The sequence below is a fragment of the Gymnogyps californianus genome, chromosome 7 (genome assembly GCF_018139145.2).
Source record: "Gymnogyps californianus isolate 813 chromosome 7, ASM1813914v2, whole genome shotgun sequence".
Lineage (NCBI taxonomy): Eukaryota > Metazoa > Chordata > Aves > Accipitriformes > Cathartidae > Gymnogyps > Gymnogyps californianus.
The window spans coordinates 6,667,992-6,694,405 of record NC_059477.1 but is presented as its reverse complement, the minus strand read 5'-3'; the positions used below and the strand labels follow the sequence as shown (position 1 = coordinate 6,694,405).

General features: G+C 41.0%; 2 protein-coding genes and 1 long non-coding RNA gene across 4 annotated transcripts; 1 reads left to right on the top strand and 2 right to left on the bottom strand.

Annotated features, from left to right (window-relative positions):
• Positions 1 to 548: 548 nt before the first annotated feature.
• On the bottom strand, positions 549 to 10,224 carry NUP35 (nucleoporin 35). Of its 2 annotated transcripts, none has more exons than XM_050899781.1 (9): positions 10,136 to 10,224; positions 9,070 to 9,252; positions 7,006 to 7,136; positions 5,225 to 5,285; positions 4,466 to 4,607; positions 4,010 to 4,079; positions 3,791 to 3,919; positions 1,562 to 1,729; positions 549 to 1,191 (listed from the first exon to the last, which is right to left on the bottom strand). In XM_050899781.1, the coding sequence occupies exons 1-9, from the start codon at positions 10,167 to 10,169 to the stop codon at positions 1,114 to 1,116; spliced, it is 996 nt and encodes a 331-aa protein (XP_050755738.1). In that variant the 5' UTR covers positions 10,170 to 10,224; the 3' UTR covers positions 549 to 1,113. The 2 variants fall into 2 exon arrangements, with proteins under 2 accessions (XP_050755738.1, XP_050755737.1); XM_050899780.1 differs by having other exon boundaries at positions 7,006 to 7,133; positions 9,082 to 9,252; positions 10,136 to 10,223.
• Positions 10,225 to 11,033: 809 nt separating this feature from the next.
• DUSP19 (dual specificity phosphatase 19) lies at positions 11,034 to 18,224 on the bottom strand. The gene is made up of 4 exons (XM_050899782.1): positions 17,999 to 18,224; positions 17,699 to 17,745; positions 16,511 to 16,663; positions 11,034 to 12,254 (listed from the first exon to the last, which is right to left on the bottom strand). Exons 1-4 carry the CDS (start codon positions 18,219 to 18,221, stop codon positions 12,033 to 12,035), a joined length of 645 nt encoding a protein of 214 aa, XP_050755739.1. The 5' UTR covers positions 18,222 to 18,224; the 3' UTR covers positions 11,034 to 12,032.
• A 366-nt stretch (positions 18,225 to 18,590) lies between these two features.
• On the top strand, positions 18,591 to 24,635 carry LOC127018716 (uncharacterized). Its single transcript, XR_007766816.1, has 4 exons — positions 18,591 to 18,654; positions 18,989 to 19,074; positions 23,078 to 23,258; positions 24,451 to 24,635. It is a non-coding gene; the product is annotated as an uncharacterized LOC127018716 (long non-coding RNA).
• Positions 24,636 to 26,414: the final 1,779 nt, after the last annotated feature.

Sequence of the window (26,414 nt, the reverse complement as noted above, 5' to 3'; positions counted from 1 at the left end):
CACAAAATCAAAAAAGTAATAGTTGCATGTAGTTTCCCAAGTATTGGAGAAAAAATTGCTCTCTTCCCAGATGAAAGAGACCTTTATCTCAAAGACTATGAGCTTACATGACACATGATTACTTGAGAGGCTCACCTCCAAAAGAAAACTTCAAAGGTGGGAAGTTCAATTTTAAAAAAAAAGATATCATCATTCAGCCAATACCTTAGAGAAAGTTTCTTAGAAGAGTCTTGAAATGAAAGCAGCTCTGGTCACTGACACATTGCATTCTTCTATTCAGCTACTTCAACTCAACATTTTATAGCTTAGAATGCTACAGTTCGTTACCTGTTAAGTGCACACTGCTATAAAATACCCATGGAGACAACATTTAAACATTAGCTAGTTTTAACACTAGTTGGTACTACTTCAGTAAAAATCAGCAGCATCTGCTCTGCTGATAACACTTTAATAAACATTAGGCAGCATCATACTTAATAGTTAAGAGTACTGCAAATAGTTTTTCCTAACAGAACTCATACTTGTTTAAAAAACAACCTAAGAAAAACTTAACTTTATTTAGCTTTATTAATAAAACAAGGAGTTAAAAGGTTGCTATGACATTTAGAACATGACGCCAGAGAATTATAAAACAGCAATGAATCCTAATAAAAAAAATTAAAGTCACATATACTAAGAACAGTCCCTGTCCCTGGGAGCCAGCTGTGCATAGTGTTCTTCCTGCAAGTAGCCCATCATCTTTCCAGAAAAAAACCGCATAAAATTAAAGGCATCAGTAAATAAAGCTGCCATTTTAAACATTTCCAACTTACTGGGAAGTCATTCACAGAAAGTAATTACAGAGGAAAAGTCAGTGCTGATATTTTTTCTACAATCACGCAATCAGAGCACAAATGGGAAAAAAGCACTTATATTTACACTTACTCAGTTTTTAAAACAGTGTGTACATTGCCATCATTTAAAGTGCAAGCTACATGTCTGCTGAATTAACTGAAGGCATAACAGGTGAGATGTAAGTTAAAATACTGCCACCAGTAGTTATACAACTAACCACGGATGCCAGTAGCATATTTCAAACCCTGACCAACTTAGTGTGTTACTTCCTCTTGTATATTACCAGCCGAACACATATTCCATTGCTTTAGATACAATACTTTCATCTTTCCTAGGAGTCTGTCTGTCAGAAACCACCTAGAAGGCGGGGGGAAAGAGGAAGAGAGAAAATAAAGAGAATCAGTCAACATATAGTTAATTCTTTTTATATTAACCAGGTTTTTTTTCTTCTCTTTTCCTAAGTGCTACTATATTTTGACAAAATATGTTCGAAAGATTTTCAAAACAAGCCCTTAACCTCTGAAAAAGTGTCAAGTCATTAATTTATTAATTTTTATTATTATTATTTCAGAGACTGAACAGACTAAGTTTGTACTTGAACCACATCTTTAAAGAAATGACAGGAGACAATTAACTTCAGTGTGACCTTAGCCTTTATGTGTGTACAGCCTCATACAACTAAGGGGAGATAGCACAAAAACACATGCTTCTGTTTCCCTTAAAATACCTGATAGTCACTAGTGGAAGCTTTATATGCTGTTGCAAGAGGTCTCATTGTAGAAATCCTTGTCGTATTATTTGCAGGTTGTACTGGTGTGCTGACGGATTTTGTAGGTGGAGTGAAAACTGAAGACATTGAGGATGTAGAGCTTCTTTCAAAGTTTTCCATCACACTCTTAAAAAGAGGGTTAACATAATGTAAACAAATACTAAAAAGCAGTATTTCAACTTTTATTATCTAGAATTATCTATTATCTAGAATTGTTTGATAAAATATGTTCACATCTCAAAGTAAGCAAAGACCACAGGTAAATTGCCTGTCAGTACAGAGCACACAAGTACACACCACCACCAAGCATGTTCCTCACTGCAATCATTTATATGTTGGATTATGCCATTGCAAAGTAGTGGAATCTTGTAATCTGTTCACTGTATGTACTAAATGTCAGCCAAGTTTGAAACAGTATAGAGAAAATAAATTGTAAGACTTGCAACAAACTTCAAGTAGTAACTTTTTTCAGGTCCAGCTGAACTAAGTAGCATAACATCCTCTTTCCAAATACTTCTAAAATATTTTATCTGATCCATACAGGACCATACCTGATCCAAGCCTTTACCAACTTGCAGCTTTTTGCTCAGATTCAACTTGCCAAGGAGTTTCACTCAGTCCCCTTCGCAAATGCTAGAAACAGTGTCAGAAGGCTCCTTTTTGTAAGCTTATGTTTAGAAAGGAACGCATGTAGAATGGAAGAGGCAGCAAGTGATTTGATGGGAACCACAAGTTCCACAAGAACCCAGAGAAAACAAGATGGGAAATGACAACCAGCCTGGGGAGACCCGATTTGCTGCATTTAGACTCAGTGGAGCACAGCATTCAACCAGCCTAAAGACAGCAGAAATTCAGAAGCACATCTGGCAGGAAACAGCTATCCAAAATACAGGATAGGATTGGTGTCCACCGTGGGTGGCAGCTGACTCTCTGCTCAGCACAAGGGGAACCCATGGAACTAACTGCTACTTTTAAATCAGAAGCCTAAGCGCTGATGTCAAATCCATCATATCTAGTTTTCAATTGCAAGGAAGAGTTTTACAGGCTAGTGCCAAACCCTCAATGGATTAGTCTCCAGAAATCTCTCTTGCCTCCAATTATACAGGTTAATGATTATGGGTTCGTTTATTGGTATTTGAAAGTGGACACTATCCACAAAAGACATAATGAGAATTCAAAAGCAACAGAGATCAGATCCCTGGCAATTAAATGTCTTAGATCATTACTTCTAGAGTTTCAGCTTACAGGCAATTCAGTCATTAATATAAACTGGACACCAAAATACTAAATAAGGTAAGAAGAGACTGGAAGCCCTACCATCAGAAGCCCACATAGGAAAGGGGCACTGAAGTACCTTTGTTTCTGAATTTTAATCAGTATAAGAAATGTTTCGAACTGATAAAAATTGAAGTAATTGCAAGCTCAATTTCTAGGGCTGCCTTCTCAGAATGGTTTACATTTGAAAGTTTACATTACTCTAGCATCACTTATCCTTAGAGGAGACCAAAAAAATAATCTGTGAACTATAAAAGAATGACTGTTGTTTGCTTAAACTAATGTACAGTAGCCAATGCAAAGTGCAGCAAGAATTAATGGTCAGGGCATTGTAAATGCCTAGAAACTAACAGCTCGTGATAAAATTAGACTGAAATACAGCCATGCCTACCCCAACCACTACTTACAAGAAAGGGACATGTTTTTGTGGGGGCAGGTGGGAGAATAGGATCTTGTCTTGCTACGAAATTTTCAGTCTGATGTAATAAGATAAACTGAAAAGCCAGAATCAGATAAATAGTCACATAAAAGAGGGACAATTAGGAGCAATAACAGTCTTAATCTGCCATCGCTTATCTGTTGCGGCCCCTAAATGACACAAATTCTAGTCTGGGAAACTCTTATCTCAATTGTCTCTTATGTTATGGTTTCACTTCATATCTTGTACAGCAATATAATTCTGTGCATTGTAACTTCCAAAGAGCACAGAGATTTTCCATAATGATCCTTCCCAGCAGGAAATTTTGTCAAATACTTAAGAAAAACTCATGTAAGGTATAATAGACTATACCTATACAACTGAACTACCTATGCTTTGCAATTCAAAAAAAAAACTGAAGAGGTCAGGGAAAATAAAGAGGAAGCCCAAAAGCAGAGTGCCTTATATTTAAATAAAAGCAGCTGTTAACTTACTTTATCTATACACGGCTTGACACCAATCATGATAGATTCACCAAAAATTCTTCCATCTTTGCTTAAGGCTTTCCGGGCTTGAAGCTTAGACTGATATCGAATATGCATCCAGTTTCCTGTGTTGGACATCTGTATGAGATTAAGTGAAAATTGTGAAATTTAGCTTTTTAAAGAATGAGCCAGAATGTTTTCAGAAATAAGTCTCAAACTAAGACATACCACATGCTTTAATATGTTTCCATACTGAGCAAACTGTAGAAGAATATATGAAGCTGATGCTTGAGGAAATCTGAAAGACAGAAAAAAATACTCAAAAAATTATAATGAGTAGTTTAAGAATTCTGGTGCTAAAATACAACCCTATGAAGGCTTTTTAGAAATCCAAAAGAGACCAGTGTGTTAATGCCATTTTAGAAGCAGTGACTTGAGGATTATCATCTTCTAGGCATTTTTACTTCACCACACACCTCAATGGTAGAATATTGCCTTTCTAACTTGAAAAAATTAACATATAGCTTAAGCTGCTTCACTAAAATATATGCATTTGCTGGCTTTAACTACAGTTGTATTTCCTGCAGAACCTAGGAATGCCAAACAGCAACGTCCAAGTAGTTCTTTCCATATGTTGCAAAGACCTCACCCATGGTTTTTTTAATACTTTGGAAATCAACTTACCCAAATACAGTTACCCACGTGTCATCAAGTTGATCTTCTGAAGTCAGGGAATCACCCTGAGTATAAAAAGGATCTAGCTGAGCAGGAGATAGAGTAGTCTTCCTAGGCTGCCCAATACTTGCAGGACTGAACATACTTGAAGCTGTTAAATTGAAGTGGCATTGTTTAGCAAATTACTTTTGCAAGACAGATAAGCTTAAGAACCTATAGTAAAAGAATAAGTTCGGTATCAAGCATTTCACTTGTATATGGAAGAGTTTGATGGAAATTTATTTGCAGACACAGACAAACAGTAAGTCAATCCAAACTTCATGGCTGCAAGCAAGCTAATAAGTTTCATGACGAGCAACCTAGCTTTCTCCTTGACCTCTGGACACCAGCAGCTTAATACAGAAGCCAAATAGGAACAAGACAGCAGAATTAAGCTTAGCAAGAAGCCACAGGTTCATACACAAGATAGGAAACCTCATGAAGATGGAACGCGACCCATCAATCTCAGCTGCTTCACTCAAGTACAACCACCTCTGTGCTCAGTTCAACAAAAAGTTTTGAATAAGGCATAAGTAAAATTGATTGAAATTCAGTCAGAGTGGAAAAGTATTTCCTATTCACATCCACATACCTGTTGAAAAGCTAGTAAATAAAGATGCAACTCCTTCACAAATTAGCAAGGAATTGATATAGCTTGAACAGTGGTGATTTTTGTGTATTAAGGAAAGCAGTAATAAAGTAGATTATGGATTTTGACAGGACATCTACCTGTTCCAGGAGTTGATGGCATAGTTCCAACCAACGGGCTCTGTGTTAGAGAAAAGCTGGCCTGCATTAAAATACAGAAAGTAACAAATCATTCCTACAGTTACACTTCTCAGAGCAGAAGAAATCATTTCAGGTAACTTAAACATCAGGCAAGAATATTAACTGTTTGCCTTAAGTGACTCCTAACTTTTAAGAATAAGAACAGACATTTACATGTACATTTAATACAAGATTATTAAAGGTTATTAATGAAAAGTTACTTGACAATGTTTTTACATTCTAGCACACAGCCTAGCAGGTTGCCTGGACATCCAGTAGGCCTCAACTACTACATTCTCGAATTTCCAGCTGATTACTGAGCCTTAGAAGAGAATGCAGTTAACTTTCCTGATCAGAGGCTTAAATGCAAGTATCAGAGATAGTATAGGAGTGTGGAGCAAACTACAGAAGGGAAGCACCACAAGCAACAGGATTCAGGGTCTGTCTACACTATTTTATCACCTAACAAGAAAGAGCTACTGGTATACAAGAAGAAAGCTTATTTAGGCTTAGGGTGAGCTTTAGGTAATAGGAACTGAAAAATCCGTTACCTAACACCAATCACATATGCTTTGTGAAACCAAGTAGCTTTAGGTATCAATACTCAGAAAGCTTATAGTTTAACTTTTTCAAAACAGGCATCTCATTATTGCTGCAGTATAGTAATTCACACATTCATGTGCATCCTGATGGAAAGGATGCCAGTATTAACAACTTACCGGCATGTGATTGTCACTGTCTAAAGGGCTTAGAAATCATGGGAGCATAACCCTGACTTGTATTCCTCATCACTACTTACTTTCCCTCCCAACTACTTAGTGCAACTGCACTGAAGGAATGTATACTTTGAGTTTTAGCTGCTAGTAGTTGGTTTTGTTTTCGTTTTTTTTTTTTTAAACCTAGAAGGATTTCAATATCCAAACCAATTTTAGTGTATTTTTAGCCTGAATCATGGCATTTCTTAGATACAAGATCAAACAAACTGGAGCACCTGTAGACCTAGCAACATGCATTCTGATAGCTGCTCTTTTTTTTTTTTAAATATCCAGTCCTTTAAGACAGTATTGGATTCTGTCCTTCACAGACAACTTGAACTTTCAGAATACACTTTTCAGAAGGCAACACTCAATAAAAAGACTGCTCATTCAGTGAAAGGCCTTCTCCTTTCAGAAGAATCATGTTCACTGAAAAAGAACCTACTAACGCTTGACTGCTCAGTTGAGGTAAGTAGCAGAACTTATTATTAGAATGACCTTCTAGAAATTTTACTGTTACTCTTTCAAAATTAACCCCACCTCCCTGCCCAAATTTTGCTTAAATATTTTACTCAGCACAAAATTCCTTCTATTTCAGGAAGTGCCTCTATTGCCCACTAAAAGAAAAGATAACACATATTTGGACCCTTCTGGCAATCAGCAGCCCAATAAATTTACAAGAAGGTGAAAAGCTGCAACAAGTCTGCATTTGTCGTGTACAAAGCATAGCAGAGGCATGATTTGCATTTTTAATTCTCTACAGTTTCGAAAATCAGTAACAATAGGAGATAGCTCCACGACTGCAGCTCTCATTTAGACTACACAGGAACAGGCACACCAAACACCCAGACTAAGCAACAGCATGATCTGAAGACTCACCAGTCATTTTGCTACAGCAGTTTATACAACTGAGCTAAAAGAATTCACTGAAGCAGTAAGCTACCTCACATCTTCTGCTAAGAACAGGCCAGTACCTAAGCCACTTACTGGTCTTCTTGAGGTTAGAGGCGTTGATCCAAGTCCAGGACTAGATAATTCATCATATATGCTTCTAACTGGTGGAGCACCGCTTTTATCTTTATGTGTAGGAACTACTGGTTGTGGGGGAGATCCTCCTGCAATTAAAAGGAACAAATGAAGAGCATGAGAAAACTTGTAATTTTACTCCACTGCTACTTGTTCTTGAAACTTCAACAGTAAGTTCAGCCATGAAATACTGTTGATTGTTTCACTGGGGGTCTGCAACACCATCTGGCCTACCAAACTGTTCAGGTTTGAATGTTCTACATAAGAATATCACATATGTGTCAGAAACTGCCTCCTTACACAAGCATCATCTAAAACTTTTAGACTTCTTATTAACCCAGTATATTCATTACTTAGATGTTCTTTTTATGAAGTTCTGAGCATAGCTACATCTGCCTATTTTAAGGCAGGTTAGTAGTGTATTTTAATTGTAACTTCCCTGTAGCAGAGATGCAAAAGCAAGGTTTTTAAGACTTGAGCATTCTACATGCTAAAGAACCATACCAAAATGCACACAGACATCGCACATGCTGTCACATTCCCACTGTCCAAATTCCTTTCCTTCCCATGTAATTTCATATTAAATAAAAATGTAAGCTCTTGAGAGAAGGAACTAGCTTGCATTTAGACAGGATGAAGTTAAGCCAGCTGCTCTCCCATTTTGCAAACTTTGGGACTTCCAGTATAACAGAGAATTAAACTGACTGAAAGATCCTGACATATCTCCGAACACTGTGTGGGTTTACCCCCGGAAAAAAAAAGTAGTTTGACTTAACAGTTTTCACTTGCAAAACATTTGGAAATTAAGCTTTTCCAAAGTAGTTTTCAATCCTAAATTCTGAGCTTCAAGACTCCTCTCTGAACTGTTTAACACATCCAAGAACTGTTACAGTGTATTACATAAAGTACTCTCCCATCAAGGTTTTCAGTTGAAATTATATACTTAATTGCTCATTTTGGGAGGCCTGTGTTAGTATCTTACTGGTTCCCCCTTTTCTAGAATTGATTCTCTGAGGCTGTAATAAACCCTTTCAAAAACAATTAGGTGAAATTCACATGACTATTTTCAATTTCATAAATATTTTCTTAAGATGTTTGTATATGGGGGGACAGAGAGCAAGGAGCAGGAGACCAACAGACCACCAATCATAGAATATCTCAAGTTGGAAGGGACCCATAAGGATCATTGAGTCCAATTCTGCTTGAAATTGAACAAAAAGAATATCTAAAATTATCTTGCAGTACTTTAATCCTCAATTTCCCCTTCAAAATGACTAGCACACTAACACCATCAGATAGTTAGATTATGCCAACTGATTTAATACAAAAGCCAAGATCACCCATGACATGAAATAAATCAGTGAAGCTATTAACTACTCATACTTCTCAGAGAAGAAAACAGACATATAATACCACCATCTTAGAAACACAGGTAAGGACTTCTTCTAGTCAGATCAACTAGGTGGTTGGAAAGAGATGAGCATCTACAGCAAGGAAAAGTCACTACTCCAGCCCAATTACAGCAGACATCAAGACTGTAAATACAACCACTACCTACTAATTAAGAAGCATTTTTTAGGTTTTCTCTGTCCAGTTTTTATAAGTCTGACAATCTGTAAGTGACTTTTTAGAATTCATTGCAAAGACATCAGCAGCTCACACAAGCTGCATTTAGTTTGCCAGCACACATCTCTGTTTTAAACGAAGAGAAAACATTGATGGCTGTATGTGCAATTGACTTGTAAAGAGCTGTATAAATTGATTTTATATTAGGAGAGGTTCATATTACCTTCCCTGTAAAAGCAACCTTTCCTGGTACCAAAACTGCCATGTTTAAAATATTTATTAAACTTAAGTCTACTTTGAAGAATTTAGCCATTGAATACACTTGAGTTCACCATTTATTCAATGAGTTGAATTCATTTATAGCAAGTTATAAAACTATAAGAATTCAAGTCTGCAACAGTCATATAGAGCATTAAGACAAACCAAATTTTTACTTTCAGGACAATTTTTCAGCATTTAACGAATTCTGACCTGCAAGTAGCGGAGACCTCATTTCCATTACACCAACTGAAGGACCACTTAAAGCACGTGGTTGCGGAGTCACTGGTGCAGGTAAATCACCCATCAAGAATCCAGGAAGAAACTGAGCACTAGCTCCCGGTTTTGGAGACGTCGGGGAGCCAAGAGTCATTGGCTCAGCTCCTGTGTTAATGAAAACAAAGTTTAAAAACATGGAAGAAGCCTAGTCTTTTCCATTGCTTAAATAGCGGCTCTATTAAAGAAACATAAAACAATATACAGTAAGTGACTAAGACAGTTCTAATAATTTATTTTCCAAGTAAGCAAAGTTTATCACAATCTTGCATTTTTTGCAACTACAAGAACTGCCACACTGAGACTTTGTTCTTAAAATACACTACTTTGGTTACGGCTGGATTTCTGGCTTTGAGGGTAATTACGGCTTTTGTGTTGTTTTATAGGTGTTTCTTACATAAAAGCAACCACACCAAGGCTGGATTCTCCTCCCCTGCCGGCCGGTTCCACGCCCCAGCCCAGGGAACGTGCTCCGACAGAGCTCCGCGGGCTCAGGCCAGCCACACCGCCGCTTCCCCGCGGCCCTGCCGCCACAGCCGGCCTCGCCACACCCCTGAGCTGCCCTGGGGTTTCGGGGTGCTTCAGGTACGGACCTTCTATCACGGAGCACCGGCGCGGCGGCGGCTTGGTTTAACCCCACACCCCCTTTGGCTTTCCCCCGAAGCAGACACTCATCCTGGCGCGGTCTCCCATCACCCACTTCAGCCCGGCGGCGTCCGGACTCCCCCAAAGCGTACCCCGCCTAGAGCAGGGGGCCAGCCCCGGCCCCAATCCCCTCACCAGCCCAGAGGAGCGCGGGCAGCGCCGGGCAGCCTTGGCCGGGCAGCAGCGACCGCTGAGGCGCCTCGCGCCGCCCAACGGCCCCGCACGCGCCCCAACCGCCGCACGGAACGGCGCGCGCGCGCGGGGCGAGGCGGCGCCCGGCAAAGCCGAAGCGGGCACGACGCCGCGAAGGGGATGGGCGGGGCGACAGCCCCGCGGCCCGGCTCACCTGCAGTCGGCGGCTCCATGGCGAAGGCGGCCATGTCGGCCGGGGCGGCGGGAAGAGGCCGCCGGCACCTCCGCCGGGCGCTTTCAAACGGGACGGAACTTCCTCCCGCTGTCACTTCCGACCCGCCCTCCCGCCATCTTGTGAGCGACCCCCGCCGGGAGGGGCTGTGGCGTCACCGCGCGGCCCGCCCCCACGCCGCGGGGCGGGAGGTGTTACCTCACAGCGGGGAGGGGCCCGGCCGCCGGGAGGGGCGGGAGGGCGGCCGAGCCTCTCCACCAAAGCGGCTACCTCACCCGCGGCTGAGGCCGCCGAGGCGGCAGAGCAAGCTCCTCAGGAGAGGGCCCGGGTTCCGCCGGCTTTCCTCGTGTCTCGGCGCCGCTGCCGGTGAGCTGCGGCCGGGCCCGCGCCTCACGGCCGCCCCCGCCCCACCGCGCCGGCCCGGTTCTCGTACTGCTGGTCAGGAGTCGTGAACTGCGATCGTTACACACACACGACTTAAAGAACCGTAGCTACCGTTACAAATGCTTGCCCTGGATTACTTCTAGGGGCTAAGAACTCATACACCTGCCACTGAGATGACGTGGGAAAGCTTGCTCACCAGGGAAAAGCCTGTCCGTCGTTTCCAAGGTTGACGGCACACACAGCCATCCACATCCGAAATGGAAATGTAATGACCAGTGCCTCCATGGAAATGGGGAAACAATGACCATGGAATAGCAATCAGATGGGGGGGGATGTGGGGGTGGTGGTGATGTAACCTTAACCTTGTATTAGCATTTAGCATGAGCAATTAATATTGAGAACAAGACACAGTGTAGTTCATATGCAATGACAGGCTACAGTTCCAACTAGTGGTACGAGGAGAGAATACTGTATCAGTTCTTGAAACCAAACCTTTCAAATCACTTTAGCACAAAATTTATCCAAACACAGTGTTCTTTTTATTTTATTGTACATTAATATATCAAACCATTTAGAACTGGCATGAAGGCCACAAAAAATACTACTGAAATCTTTTACAGATTTTTTTTTTTTTAAAACGTGCCATCTTAAGACAGTAATTCCAGCCCGAGATCTGTCAGGAGGGTCAAAGTTATCTATCCTATGTTGTCTGTTCTTTATACGTGATGTGGAATGGAGCGAGGGGACAGCAAATGAGGACCGAATGCAAACAAAAGGCAGTAGCAGTGAGTCAGAGACAGGTTGTTATAAGCATTTTTCATATCTCCACCAAAATGATCTACAAAAAAACCCTGATAGCCTGGTTCCAGCACTTCGAAAACATCATGTTAGTGCACTTCAAATCACTACTTGATGAGAAACAGTAGAAAGACATGAAGCATTAAAGCATCCTACACATTTTGAGCATCCTCGAAAGACCATCTGTTTTAATTTCCAAAAATATTTAATGGCTGGCTAGCCTACAAAATTCAGCAAAATCCTCTTTAGTTGCAATATAAATTTAAAATCCAATATCAAGGTACTTTATTATATGAACATTGTATTATCTAGATTTTACAACCAACTAGAATGCATAGACTTGGTTTAGGGCATCTTATCTCAGTTATTTCCTTTCTCTATTGCCTGCATTTTCTGACGGTTCAATAAAAAAACATCATTCTGTTTTTTTCTAATATTTCAAGGAAAATTGAACTTTATCTTTTCATTAGCGCTCTAGGAAGAGCTTGTTCTTGGCCAAAATCATCTCTGAAGTCAGTGGAAAACCATTTGGCCTTTAGACTACGAGCTGAAAAAAAGGGGGTCAAAAGAGGGTAAGAAAAAAAAAGTAAGACTTTAAAATGCACATGTGAAAGGGGACTGCAAAATGACAGATTAAAGTACATCCAATATCTGTTACTGTATAGTCAAAACAGATTGTTTCACTTCTCCCTTTTGATCAGTTGTGATCATTTACGCTTCCATTTGCCTTTATAGTCTGTTCTTGGTACTTGTGAAGCTGCTCCATGAAGCCAGGATTTGGACAAGCCGCAGGCCTTGCATTTTTCACCAAGGAAAAGGCTCTAGCAAAACTCAGTCTTTCTGAATTCATTAGAAAACCAATGACTACTGCCGCTGCACGGGAGACTCCTGCATTACAGTGGACCAGTACCACACCGTCCTTCAAGAAACAAATGAAACATAAGTTGGGATATTCATTAAGTAGATAGCAACAAGTATTAGAAACTTTATATAAAAATCTATTAAGACTTCTTAAAAGCTCCTTGCTGAGCTCAAAGCAAATATTTACACAAATAAGTAACTCCAAACACAGACATATAAGCCCAAAATTAAATATTTTTCTAACCAAAGCCACTTTATAATTATCAAATACTTCAAAGCTAATGCATAACTCAGAACTAAAAAAACATTCCTCTGTCCCTTTCCCCAAGACCTTGCAGCAGCCCCCTCATGTAAAAAACCAAATCACAGATGTCTGGGATACTGAAGTATCTGATCTAACTGGGTGCCAATTTTAAAATAGATTTTATCTGCGATATGGAAAGGAACTTGAGTGTATCTTGTTACCAAGTTAAAAACATAGCAAGGCAGCAAACAGCTAGGCACAGAGGCAGATTATAGAACACCTTGTAGTTTCAGCCGCACGCTTCTTGCGTACTCTGGAATTCTTCAGTGAAGATTCTGGGTAAGTAGGATCATGCATAGCAACACAGAAATCTGAAAAGATATCGTGTGATTTGCAACAAATCTCTACCTCCCCATCACACCGCTGGGACAACTGTAGCAGCTGGTACAGCTGGTACAACTAAGGTCCCTTAACTGGGGACTAAGGTGCAAAATTCCAAAACTACTGAACCTCCCATAAATTCACAAATGTTTCTCCTGGGTTTAAATTCAGGCTTATCCTAAATTATCTGTAAAATTAATGTTTTTATCCTACTTAAACATTTCCCACACAATTTTTGAGACACCTGAATGACTCTTTAAAAAGACACTGCAAGTTTCGTTAAGAAATAACGGGCGTGAGTTAACACAAAAACAACTAGACAATCTAGTGTGGCTTAGGTGCATTTGCAAGGCCCAGGCTTCGTGATGTTGTCATGTTTGTACGTCAGACTATGACCTGGAAAAGGCTCGGTCCAAACTGTCTGCCAAATGCCACTTTCACAAAAAAAAAAAAAACCAACCCCAAACCCTTAGCATCTCCATATTCTGAATAAAGATACTGAAACACGACACAATGTGCTCAGATACTTGGGGCTAAACAAATATATTCTAGATATAAACAGCCTGCTCTGTCTGCCCTTAACAGGCACAAATTATTCAATGGGCATTTTACCCAGAGGAAAAAAAGACCTTATAACCACCAGGTTTCCTTTCCAGGAACTTAATGGCTTATGTTACAGACCTGAGAGTTGCAATTATGTGGTGTATTAATAAACACACAGAGCAGAAAATGGTTCCTGCTCCAAAAATCTTCCAGTTTAAATAAGACAAAGAAGTATGAAATTGAGTGTTATTATCCTTGTTGAAGAAATGCCAAGCTGAGACTAGAAGAATGACTTGCTCAAGTTAACACAACAAGATTATGGCAGAGCTAGGAACTGAATCTAAGCGCCTGCATCCCAGCACAATGAATCACAATACCACCCTTTTTTGCGATGGAAATCACATCCCCTTTGCCTTGTCTGCTGGAAATCGTAATCTCCATTCCCTTTCTCACACTCACAGGGGCATGCTTCCTGATCACACAGACTACAGCAGAGTGGAAAGCAGACTTGTACATGTATTTCAACTACCTGAGGAAGTACCAGTGGTGACCTGTAAATTCACTATCTCCTTTATAATAATGACATTAAAATTATGACATTAGCAATTAAATTTATGCCACTGCTAATGAAGCAATTGCTGAAGCTTATCCACTGTAGATCTGGATAGTTTTTACTGATTTAATGGGAGGTATTTCAGACACAACATACCATAATCGAGATCAATATCTAGCAGTGGCACTGAGGGTAAAAAATAAGCATTGAAAGTGATCCTTTTTTTTTTTTCTTTGTACAGTTCATGCTTTATTTTCCTCTTTCACATTTCTTTTAAGTTTTTTTTAATGACTGTTCTGTTGTACATTGCCAAAAATTATATAGTGATATCCACTGAACAGACCTGAAAATTACTGAACATGAACAAACACCAGCCATAACACTAAACCAAATTTAATACTGAGAACATTTATCTTTCCTTGCTAAACCCTGTTGTTTCTTCATACAAAGACGAATTTGGCATGTAATTCTTAACTAATTTTGTATTAGATATAAATACAGAATAAAAGTGAGAAACAGATTGCAGATGTGAAATTAATCTCTATTTACCAAGAACTCCTTCCTCTAATCCTGATAGCCTAACCTTCGCCTACCCAGAAATGGTCCCTGGTCTTGCATGAACCTCTTAAGATTCAAGACCAAGTTGGTTTTTTTGAATTTTTATACGGAGGGAAGCAAAATCGCCTTCCACCAAGAGAAAAGGTGATTATACACTGGTTATACACAGTAGGCAAAAAGCCTCACCAAGGAAAGAAATGAAAAAGAAACGTAAAGCTTTTGGTGAAGAGCCATAGGCTAATGTAGTTCCTTAGGGATCCACTTTACTTTGCAGTGGTCCCAGGGCTTTTTCTTTAGGAGGGACAGAGGGAGCAATAAGGAGGGATGTTCATGAATGAGCTAAGATTTCCTCCCTGGAAAGACAAGATTTTAGAGGTTTTATAATTAGATATTAAACAGAAAGATAAAAAAATATCCCTCCTTTATAGCACTATGATCTGACACGGGTCACCTAACATGTCATGGAAAATCTACCTGCCAATTTGGAGCCTAAAAGAAAAGGTGAGCTCTGATCAGTATCACAATTTGTACCATGGTGTCTACAGACTTGAGCAGTTACAGTTTTAGGAAAGTCAATCCTGTTAGAAGTACCAGCTGGCAGTGTCTTACTGAACAGTGCAGGCTTTACCTGCATTCTCAAATTCAAGTGCTCTCGTACTCCTTCATTAAGTTAACCACGTTCTAGTAATAATTTCTCATACATCATGCTCTCTGACCAGTGAACATCTCTCTCCCCACCACGTTAGGAGATGAAACAGTAGTATCTCTTCGTGATTACTTAAACAGAAGAGCACTTCATGATACAATTTATCATAAGCTCTTTTACCGCTATTTTGACAAAGCAAATAAAGTGATTCAAACCATCCAGAGATCTGTCTCCACATACTGCTATCACATGCTTCGTGAACTGATCCTGGAGAATTCCATCAATTACCGGCTCGTTCACCCAACTCTCCCATTAGAAAACTATTAATACTGCTGTAAAAGTTTTCAGGAAAACTCCTTAGCTTACAAAATAGTAACTGGAACATAAACATCAGAGGCAGAAAGCAACACTATGCAGTTATGAATGGCAAGTCTCATTTAGAAATGAAGTGGAAACCGTAACTAGAAACCTTGAAAAGGTCATTAAGTGACAATGCGTATCACATACCTCATAAATGATAAATGAGAGAAGGAAAGAACATTGTGTGACACAAACAAAGTCGGGGCACGATTATCTTCTTTTATCCCAATCTACGCAAATAATGAATATGGTAGAAACGGTGGAATAACTTGCAATAAGGTTTGGTTGTCAAGTCATAGTTTTGATACCAAAGCATGGTTGTCATAAATTACACAGTAAGCCTGAATTTAACAAATATGAGTCAGGGATGGTCTTGGTTACAGACAAATCTGCCAAGCAACCCCAGAAGGAGTCCCTTCACCCTATTTCCTATGTCAAGTCTTTTTCAGGATTTTGTTAGTTAAATCACTGGCTGGCTCCCAGTCTACTAACATATTCTCTGACAGTCTTGGTACATAATTGTATGTGGATTCAAAGCTCAATGTGCTGCACCTTCAATGGATGATCAAGAAGAAGCACCAGGATGGTGGACGGCTGCTGACAAACCACAGAGATCTGTAAAAGCCCTGTTCAGGCTTTCTGCTAATCCAAAACAACATCCCTGATGGATAAATTATAGAAAGTAAAAAAGTTTCCCTCTGTCAGATGTAGTGACTTGGACTTACGATGGGATTTCTTTCTCTAAAGTCAACCACTGTTTCAACTGTATTAAACATTTCTCAAAAACATGCAAGACAGTCATTCCAAAAAAGCAGTACTGGAGGGAATCGGGATTAACAGCAGTGCCATGTCTCTAGGAACGCTTAGAAATTGCTTGGATTCTCTATTTAAAATTTAAAAAGGCAAAGGCAAAACTATCCGTTTGGTACCATACTTTCTTTTGACAAGAGATGCTGCTTTAGATTTTAAATAGTGTAATAAATAATCTAAACAGGATAACTAGTAGCATTAATTATTGATATACTATACCTGGATCTTGGCTTTCTCAATAAATTCAAAACATTCTGGGAAATAGGAGGTAATATCAGTTTCTGGGAGGTCCAGAATAGAAATGGTCTTGTATATAAAGTCATTGAGGAAGGCATTTTGGACTCCGTATGCCACATTTAGAACATGAGTAACCTAAGTCCAAAAAAAAGGGGGGGGGGGGGGGGGAGAAAAAAGCATTTTCTAAAGACAGCAAGCAAAATCAGCAGTAGCAAAGGTGAATTATTCTTTAGGTGTACACAGATTGTAACTTACACAACTGCATTGCTCTGTTTTACATACATATGCTGTCTATGGTGTGCTTTTCTCCAAGCAAAATTTTACTGTGTGTTAAAATACACTGTGATAAATTTCAGTTTTCTTCTTTTTTTGAGAGGAAATTAAAAGATCTGTGCTTAGCCAAACACAGACTAAAGTAACGATTTTCAACAGAAAAGGGAATTGTCAGTGCACAGACAGAAAATAAAAGAGAAAGCAATAGGAATGAGAGTGCAGACCACCCAACAATCCCCCAAATTTCAAGCCTGCCCTAACCCATCAGCTTAATGTTCCTCCTACTGAGCTACCGGTACCATTTACTGGAGCAGAAGGATTTCAGAGTGAACTATACCTGCACTTGGCAGGGCGAGACCACCTCTGGCCTCCTGCCATCTTTGCGCTGTTCAGGCTACGGCCAGGTTGTGGGTTATTTTAACTTACAGTGAAGTGACATTTAGATGGCACCAGATGCCAGACTGGTGCACTCCCTGTCCTGCAGAAGCACCACTGTCCGAAGGCCTTATCACCCCATTACTGTAACAGAGAAGAGTAAAAAGACCAAAGTTCGGGACAGACTTAGAGCTGCTGCTTTGTTTTTCTTGTTTCATCAGTCCCCATCAGGCAAGGAGGCCTGATGCTGCTTAGCGTCTGAAACTGAAACGCATATAGCAACGTGGGAATCTGTTCCAGAAAACAGCTCTAAACAATCATGAGTCTTGCAGCACAGTATTTCAGCTTCTTGTGAAGCTCGCAGGCATCCATCCATCTGCAAATGGAGCAGCCTTTTAAAAGTGCAAATGCAATATAATTTTTCTTAAAGTTACTTGAAAGTATTTTAAACTTTTGAACTTAAAAAAGAAATCCACTAGCAAGCACTACGCGCGATGCATTTTTATTTCCGTGTAACGTTACCTTATACTTTTTCATCGTCTCCAGGTCGTGAGCAGCATCCTGCGACCCTGAAGAGAAAGCGAGCCGGTTGCCGCCCTAAACCCCTTCCCGGCAGGCAGCACCGCGCCCTCAGCTCTGCCGCTTCGGGAAGCTCCCGGACCCGCTACCCCCAGCAAGCGCTCGCCTTGCGGGATGAACCGCGGCCTGTCGGGCAGCAGCGACGCGCCCGGCGCCCCCCGGCGAGGCGGGACAAGGCGCGGAGCCACCGCCCGCCCCGGGGCCTGCCGCCGCCGCCTCCCGCCGCCCCCCGGCCCCACTCACCCAGCAGCAACCAGGGCTTCACGACGCCGACCTGGAGGTCGGCGCTGAGGTCCTGCACGTAACCGCCGCCGCCGGGCGCCGCCTCCGCCTCCTCCTCCACCTGCAGGCAGGCGCCGCGCCACGTCTCGATGATCCTCCTGCCGGTCAGCGTCGTCACGCGGGTGCGCTGCTTCCGCAGGTTGGCCCTGGAGAAGCTGCGGATCTCCCGGGCGAGGGAGTGCATGGCCCGGCCGCCGCCGCCGCCGCTCGCCCCGCGACTGACGACGCCCGCGCCTCCCCGCCCGCCCGGTCGTCCGTCACTCCTCGCCTTCCTCCGGCCGCCGCTCCAGGAGACCCGCGATTGGCCGAGCGCGGGCGGCTCCCATTGGCTGCTGGACCCTCGGGGGCGGTGCCTCGGCGCGCAGGCGCGGGGGCGCGCGATAAAGGTTCCTCTCCGCTGTGAGGAGGGGGCGAGGCGGTGGCGGGAGGCTGTTGCTACGGAGAGGGGGTGATGCCGTCCCGGTTTCGCTGTGGGAAGGTGGGCTCGGAACGGCCGTTGCCGGGGCTGGGTACTGCAGCCTCCCCATACCCGCTGTGTCGAGCTATCGGAACGGCACGTGTAGGAAATAACTCCCTGCGAGGCGTTCGGGTCGCCCTAGAGAGCTGAGAGTGGTGGGGTCAGTCACACAAGATTTGCCAATGCTTTTTCTTTAGTATTTACATGCCTCGGAGAAAGTTTTGGGTTTGCCTAAAACTTTGGGGTTTTAATTATTTTTTTATTTTTATTTGTGGGGTTTTGGTCTGCCAGTAAAGAATGTGGCAAGTGTAATTAAAGCAGCCTTTCAATTGAAAATGCCTGTTTTTGAAATAAGTGCTGCTTTCTTGAAAAAGAAATCATGTAGCAATGCCTGTCTGACTGTAATTCAGACCTGCTTCATGGGAAGAATGGGAAAATATTGTAAGCAGTTAAATGGAAAATACTAGAATTAAATACTTTTTTTTTCCCCCCAGAGTCATTGGGCTAGTGACAAAAGGCTAAACAAAGTCAGCTGCTTATATTTACCAAAGAGGGAAAATAGGAAGAAAAGGGAGGCAAGGTGAGGCTATTTTTACCTTATTCCCAAGCCACTTTATGTCCACGTTTTCATGTATTCTCTATAGAGTACTATTTGTAGTGTTATACAGCTAGTACGTAAGTATGTGAAATTTTTGTTTGTGAAGTTAAATGGTAATACTGTTAACTTCAATTGTGCCGGAAATAGTTCCCTAGAATGCAGTATGGAACTAAGACAACTTAGTTCCATATGAAGAGGTCTACAAATGCCTTGTCAATCAAGAAGCAGAGAACAGTTAGGAACTGCAAGAGCATAAGTTATTTCTAGGAATGCCAGAGGCAATCTTCTGACAGGAATTAGATATAAAATCAAGCTCATTTGAGAAAGGCAGAATACCCCCCACACTGTCTGGAAAAGCAAGAGTCTAAACCAAGAGAGAAAATCAAGGAAGATGCTTAGGACAGGGAGAGGAACAGAACAGAGATCTGGGCTGGATCAGAGACTGAGGTAACAAAGTGCCAAACAGAAGGCTCTAGGACAAAACAATTCTCAGCAATTGCTTTCTGCAACAAAAATTAAATTTTACATGCAAGTAGGAGGTTTTGTAACATTCCGCATGGTAGATGCATATTCAGTAACCTCGCTGAAAGTGGACTGTGGCTCATAGCAGTTAACTTAAAACAATAATGATGTAGAAGCTGGTTCATTCATTTTTGTTAAGGTCTCATCAATAATTTTGATGCAATTGATCAGAAGAAAGCAACGGAGAGCTTTAGGTCAGTGGGTTAAGCCAGCAATTTCATAGTATTTGATGGCTGTTTTTCAAGCTGCATTGGTTTGCTACAGCTGTGCCTGTGAAAGACCAAGAACAGTAGGGTATCCCACAAGAATGCGGAAAGCCTCATGTGTCAAGAAATTGGCAAGGCCTGAGCAGAATTTGCTTGCAGTCCAGACCCAGAAGCCTGCTGTTAGAGTAGCGAGGCTGTAGGATGTGCTTTGTAACCAACTTCTGCCCTGTACAAGTATGGGGCATGCTGTGTAAGCATTTGCAAGACTAAGCTGTAACAGATCTGTAAGCTACTTATAATTAAACTTAATACAACTACGTGTTGTTCCTTAACCTCTGAGGAAGAGTCTGCAATGTGTGTGGACACAGAAAGGTGGCTGATTCCAAAGTAATCGGTTCATTTTCTGCTAGGAATTCTCATCATTGTTATAACTACCTTAAACACCAGGGGTCACTGCTGGACATAAAATCGGTACTATTGTTATCTCTCAGAAATGCAAATATTCTGCAGATGTTTATATGCAGAATTAGTATATTATTGTTTAATTAGTGTGTCCATATCATAAGCATTAGATCTAGCCTGAATATTCATAGACACTATTTTTTGTGATGCAGGCATTTACGTGCTGCTGTCAAGTTGTTCATACTTTCCATTACAAGGTAGAAGAGAAGATCATTGTGTGATTAGAGTTTAGAACTGGGATCTCAGTTCACAGATGAACACTTCCTCTTGCATGCTTTGCTGAGGGTAGAAGACTTCTCTAAAGTCTTCTTTAGAGGAGTAGGAGCTAGATGCTCTCTCCACTTTGTTGGTTGAATGCATTTATGGAATTGCTAGATCTTCAGGTTTTGAATAAGCTACCTACCAATGCAAATGCAGTAGAGTTTTGTCATTTTTAAGTTCATGGTTCTTCTGTTTTGTCTGTCAAGAAATTCAGCAGAACCTGTTCTAGTGGGTATAAACTAAGAAATGTGTAACATAGACACTAATTATCATAGAAAACAGCTTGTACATATTCAGAAAACTCATATGACAGTATGTCATCTCTCTGTTGTATTTGTTTCCTTCCAGTATTCATTTTGGTCTAGGTACTGCCTGTACTTACCAATGCAAAAGAGCTAGCTTCTATCAGAGAAATGATAACCAGACATTCCAGATAGCTGACTTTGAGAAACCAGCCTTGCACTCTGAAGAATGTATATGTTAGAAGGTTGAACTTGATTGTAAAATGCACCAAAAATTGAGGGTTTATTGCTTATGTCAGTAATTTAACCAAAGCGGAGAATCAAACTCTAATTAGTACGCTAATTACATCACATTTCAAACTGAAATAACCAGATGACTTTGAGGAGTAAGAAATGAGGCAAAAGTCAAAATCAGCTAATATGTAACTAATAATACAAGCCTCTGCTGCAGACTGTACGTTCATTAGTTCAAAATAACTGAGAAGTTGAAAATAACTGTGTGCACCAGTTGGTCACAGGATGACTGTGAATCATGAATGTAGTGTGGTGATGAGAAAGGCAAGCGTGACCGTAGAATGCCTCAGGAGGTGTTTAAAATAGGGAGAGGGAAATAATAATGCTATTGTATAAAGTTCTAATAAGCCTTTTCTGAAGTGCGTTGTGCTATTTGGGGATGACCGTATTCAAGAAAGATGATCTCATACTTGAAACAAGTGCAAAGAATAGCTTAAAGCTCAAATTGCACTATATATGTTAGACTCTCATCGAAGCACTCCATGGTACTTGGACCCCTTGGGACAGGCAGCTCCTGTCCATACTGACTTGGGTGGGAGTAGCCCCCTGGCATAGTAACTATTTCACCACCATTTGTGCCAACACACACATAAGCACTTCTAGCAATGACTTGTCTGCCTCGTACACTCCAGAATGGTGTGCCCCACACAGCGTGGAGGCCCTTACCTGATGCAGAGTCTCAGTTTCAGCTTTACAAAGTTGTCAAGACATGATGCCTACTCCTGCTGTCTTTCCTGTTTCTGAAGAAGCGAGCTGTTTGCAGGCAGAAGCTCAGGATCATTCACACCCTAAGCAAAAGGGCAAGATGGTACATCAGAGGATGGCTGGAGCATGACATGCTAGAGGGGAAAGAAAAAAAAAAAATCACGTTTCCCTTCAGAGGCATTTGCTTTGGTATGTGTCTGTGCTCCATGCCGTTTCCCTCATGTAGAGAGGTTTTGGCTGAGAGACAACCACTCAGTTATTCTCATCCATTTGTTTTCCATCCTTTAGACTTGTCTACATCTGGTAGGCATGGAAAGAATATTCTGGAAGAAAACTAGAGTCCGAGCAAAGTGAGAGTGAGGTTGATGGAGAATGACTTGTCTTCTTCTCCAGCCTGGTTGTGTACCTTTGTCCCATATCCTGCATGAGGATACAGATGCTACCTCTTTTGTCCTGGTATCCAGTAACATGCCTGGAAAATCTATCTTGAGTGGGATCCTGACTGGGAAGTGAAACATATGACCTTAAAAAGCTAGCGAAGTGTAGCCAAAATCTTGAAATGTCATTTTATGGGGAAGAATGAATTTGTAGCAAGGCCTCTTCTGGAACTGAACATAGTGAAGAGTGAAAAGTCTGCAAGGACTCTCAGCTCTGAGTGCAGAGATCACTACACTGCTGAGGTGAGCCATATAGGCCTAAGAAACTGTAAGTTTTCTAGGATGGCAGGAAGAAGGGGTGAAGGCAGGGGCAGATTGTTAAGTATATGGCATTTTAAAAGTGTTGCTGTAGGAGTTGGTCCAAATGGGGAAAGTTATGGGAAGCAGGACCGTGCTGAAGGCTGTGTACAGAAAGTTATCAAAACAAAAAGTTGACAGGGCGTTCCTGCACATATTGCTGCAGTTACACATACTGTGACCTGGTTGTTAGTGAGCCAAGCTTCAGTGTAAGGTGTTAGTTTCTGGATTTCTGGCTCAGCCAGTTTGTAACACATTAGAAGCGCTAGACCCTATTGGCTAAACAATGTGCAGTTACTTGTGAGTGGGAATGGGGTGAGGCCAGAGGTGGTGGGAGTCTTGAAATTTTTTTGTGATTTGGTTCTATGTAACTGTGGTGCTCACTTACTGCTGCAGAGGGTTTCCCATTGTAAGGGGTAGTATATATCCTAAGCACATATTTACATATCCTCTCTTCCTATACCCCTTTAACCTACAAATCAAAACATCCATTAAACCTATGCTTCTAATGTATGCTACATCATTCTTGACCAGCTTTAGCTATGTAGTGTTTCTTCAGGTGAGAGCAGAGGATGCATCTTGGTCAAGCCCAGAAATAGAGCCAGTTCCTCAAGTCTTTGAGTCTGTAGCCTGGGAGACTGAGTTGGTGATCTAACTCTGACAACGTGCATATGAAAGCCCAGTCCATGCTGCAAGACTGTGAACAATCAGAGGCCCAGTGGTTGCTCCTAATAATATTGGTAAGTCTGTGGACCTCCTCTAAACACTACCTTCTATCCCTGGCCTGAAGGGTAGGCAGCTTCTCTTTATTTTATATATTTATTTCAAGCAGCATTGTTTGCTGGTTCTTATAAAGCTAGCCTGAACCAGTGGTGTTTCCACTGACATATCTCCTCATATTGTTGCAGGGAAATTTCCCCAGAAGCAAAGCCATGCCCATAACCAAAGGCATGGCCGTACAAACACTTACCAGGGCATTCCTCCCTGCTCTCACCACACTTTGAGCAATCCATGCAAATGAGCAGGCTGATTCACTGATCTAAAGATGTATATTCTTATAGTGTGTCACAGATTATGCCGAATAATGAGCACTGAGGAATAGGGTAGAATGCAAAGCTGGAATGTTTAATAGCCATAGGGAGTATCCCTGGGGACCTGTTGGCTTGAGGAAGATCTGGCACAGCTCATGTCTGTGTTACATCAGTAGGACCTGAATTCCAATCCCGTTTGCACTCAGGTTTCCCTTCTCCAGGAGTGCTTGACTTGCTTCAGCGCAGCCAGGCGTGAGCAAAGGTAAACATATAATGTTCATGTGTTCATGAACCTTGGTGTAAAACCAGGTATGTCAGTCCAGTAGTAGAGACACAGGCAAAGTGATCAGGGAAAGGGACGGTCTATTAAGAGACTACAAAAATGTATGCATACAAAACACCTTCTGTTAAGGCTGGCTGCTCTGCAAAAGAGTGATGGTTAACTATACAGTTACCTCAGACCATCAGTCACCAAGGCAGTTGTTCTCCATCATTTGTGTGTTATTTCATTTTAAGAATACCTTCCCTTCAGAAAAACAGACTTAAGAGCAGTTTACTTTGCAGGAAGGCCTGAAAAGAACCTGTAAGGGTCAGGACCTTCAAAAAGAGAAGCGAAAATCTGAGCTTTTCAAGAGAAATGATGTTAATGTAGGTGAGCTTCTGTAATGTTTTCAAGTCCTTTGAAACCCAAAGCATGGTTTTCTTTCTCCATTTTAGGGGGCAGGGGTGAAGTAAAAGGTAAAATTATGATTTTTCAATGGCTGACCCTTATGACTACTCACGATTTGTTTTTTATCAGAACACTCAAAAGAGCAATTTCCATTCTGCACTTCAGCTTCTAGCAGCCTACTTCTGCATAAATGCAATTAATCTGCCTCCCAACCTTCCTGTTTCTCCACAGGTTTATTTCAGTGGTCATTCAAAGACATGAGAGCTACTTTAGAACAAAAGTCTCCAGAAGTTTCCCTTGCAGCAAAGACCAAGCCTACAGCCTGGAAAGTTAAAATTAAAGAAGGTAAAATCAATGTTTATTTCAGAGTTCTTGTAGCATCTTATGTGTAGTTTTCGCTTATGTGTAGCTTCCACAGGCATAATAAAATATTCATGTTACAATTTCTACCAGGATACATAGCAAGTTTTTCTAGCTTCACAGAGTTCAAGAAGGAAACCATTGTAGCTTCTAGTCAGGATCATAAACTGAATACAGTAGGAGAATTATTTTGTAATTAGCGTAGTCAGACATGGAAGTAGGACCTATTCTTACCATTTACCATGAAGAGATGCCTTCTATAAGTAGGGGTTAAGGTGAAGTGGAACATGCATAAGCATAGCATCTCACTTCCTGCAAAAAAAAATTGGAGAATACGATTCCTCTGCATGCCCTTTTCTTGCCTTAGCATATTGCTAATATTGCATTGCGCTTGCATGCTTGTGTGTGGGAAGAAGTTCCCTGCAGGCAGGGAAGGAAAATGATGCTATCTGTGCCCTATTTCATTCTACGTCTGTAGCTTGATCCAGCCAGCCCAGAGCTTCCTAATAACTTCCGTCCCACTAACAAGGAGGGATCTAATTTTCCTTTCCCTCTCAAAATACAAATATATTGAGGCAGAGGCTGGCCTATGTTATTTCTTCAAATTCCTATATTCAAGACACAGCGAAGCTAAGTGAGCCTTTGCTACAGAATCCTAAAAGTTTGCATGGGTTCAGAAGGCAATGGACACATTCATAGAAGAGAAGTAGATCAACAGGTATTAGATGCAAGACAGTGTCTCTGGCACACAAAGTCCCTGAGCCACAAACTCTTGGAGTCTGGGAGTATGTTCTGCAGAAGCAGTGGTATGTGCTTGTCTGTTCTCACACTCTTCCTTAGGGCTCCATTCTTTGGCCATGGGATAGAGGCAGGATACTGAGCTGGATGGGCTTTTGGTCTGACCAAGTTCTTATGTTTTTATTTTCTTTCTGGTCAAGTGAATAATAAAAATTAGTAAGCTTAGCATTATAAAGCGTAAAAATTCCATAAAATCACTTTATGTTTTAACTACATAAAATCCCTGACCCCAGAGGCTATACCTGTGAACTGTAAGAGAAAACAAATTGCAGGTGACAGAGTAAAGCCTTACTAGCCAATAGTGTTGATGGGATAAAAACTACCATCATAACTGAGCTTGTAATGTGATATTGCCTGTGTCAGCAAAGAAAGCAATACTGCTGGGATTTATTTTTGCTGTGGGGACTGAGATAGATGCATCTATCAATATTTGGGGGATAGCTGGAAGTATTTGAAAACCCGGGCTTCAAAAACAAGAAGAAAACTGATAACTTAAAGGAAAGACATTTCTAGAAAAAGAGGTGACATTTTGGAATATACACATATGTGCACACACACACACTCAAAAAAACTAATCATTTTTTGTATACTGCAGAGTCAAAGAATGACCCAGATTGACCTAAACTGTCTCTTAGTGTTTAATATTTTTCTTTTATTCTTCAATAAGCAGACAGAATGAAAGGTCAGGGTTTTTTAACTATGTCTTCTCTTTGAAGTATTTCAGTAAAGAGAAAGTACAGAATCATTTTGCTTCAACTCAAAAGTTACTCCTAACTTTATCTTATTTAATCATTACTTTTAAAGTAGCCAAAAACTTCCATTCTGTTTGCTTATTAAAATAATTGATTAATTATTTGATTATTTTTATATGGAATTCATTTTTACATGTAGACCCTAAATGAAGTTCAAGATGATGTAGCTATGTTTTCTGACTGACTTTAGAAAAAACATGTAATTCATTTAGACTTAGACTAATGGTAGAAAATTATGAATTTGGATGTCAATATGAATACATTTGATGTAATTAATTTACTACT

Bases quoted from the DNA above. Each gene is read 5' to 3' on its own strand.
- NUP35 (XM_050899781.1), bottom strand. From the start codon at position 10,169: ATGGCCGCCTTCGCCATGGAGCCGCCGACTGCAG. The intron at 9,253-10,135 runs GTGAGCCGGGCC...TCATTAACACAG, and splicing joins CATGGAGCCGCCGACTGCAG to GAGCTGAGCCAATGACTCTT. The intron at 7,137-9,069 runs TAAATGCTGAAA...TCCTTTTAATTG, and splicing joins ACTTGCAGGTCAGAATTCGT to CAGGAGGATCTCCCCCACAA.
- DUSP19 (XM_050899782.1), bottom strand. From the start codon at position 18,221: ATGCACTCCCTCGCCCGGGAGATCCGCAGCTTCTCCAGGGCCAACCTG. The intron at 16,664-17,698 runs GTAACGTTACAC...TTTTGGACTTAG, and splicing joins AGACGATGAAAAAGTATAAG to GTTACTCATGTTCTAAATGT. The intron at 12,255-16,510 runs GTATAGTATATC...TGTTTCTTGAAG, and splicing joins TTGAGAAAGCCAAGATCCAG to GACGGTGTGGTACTGGTCCA.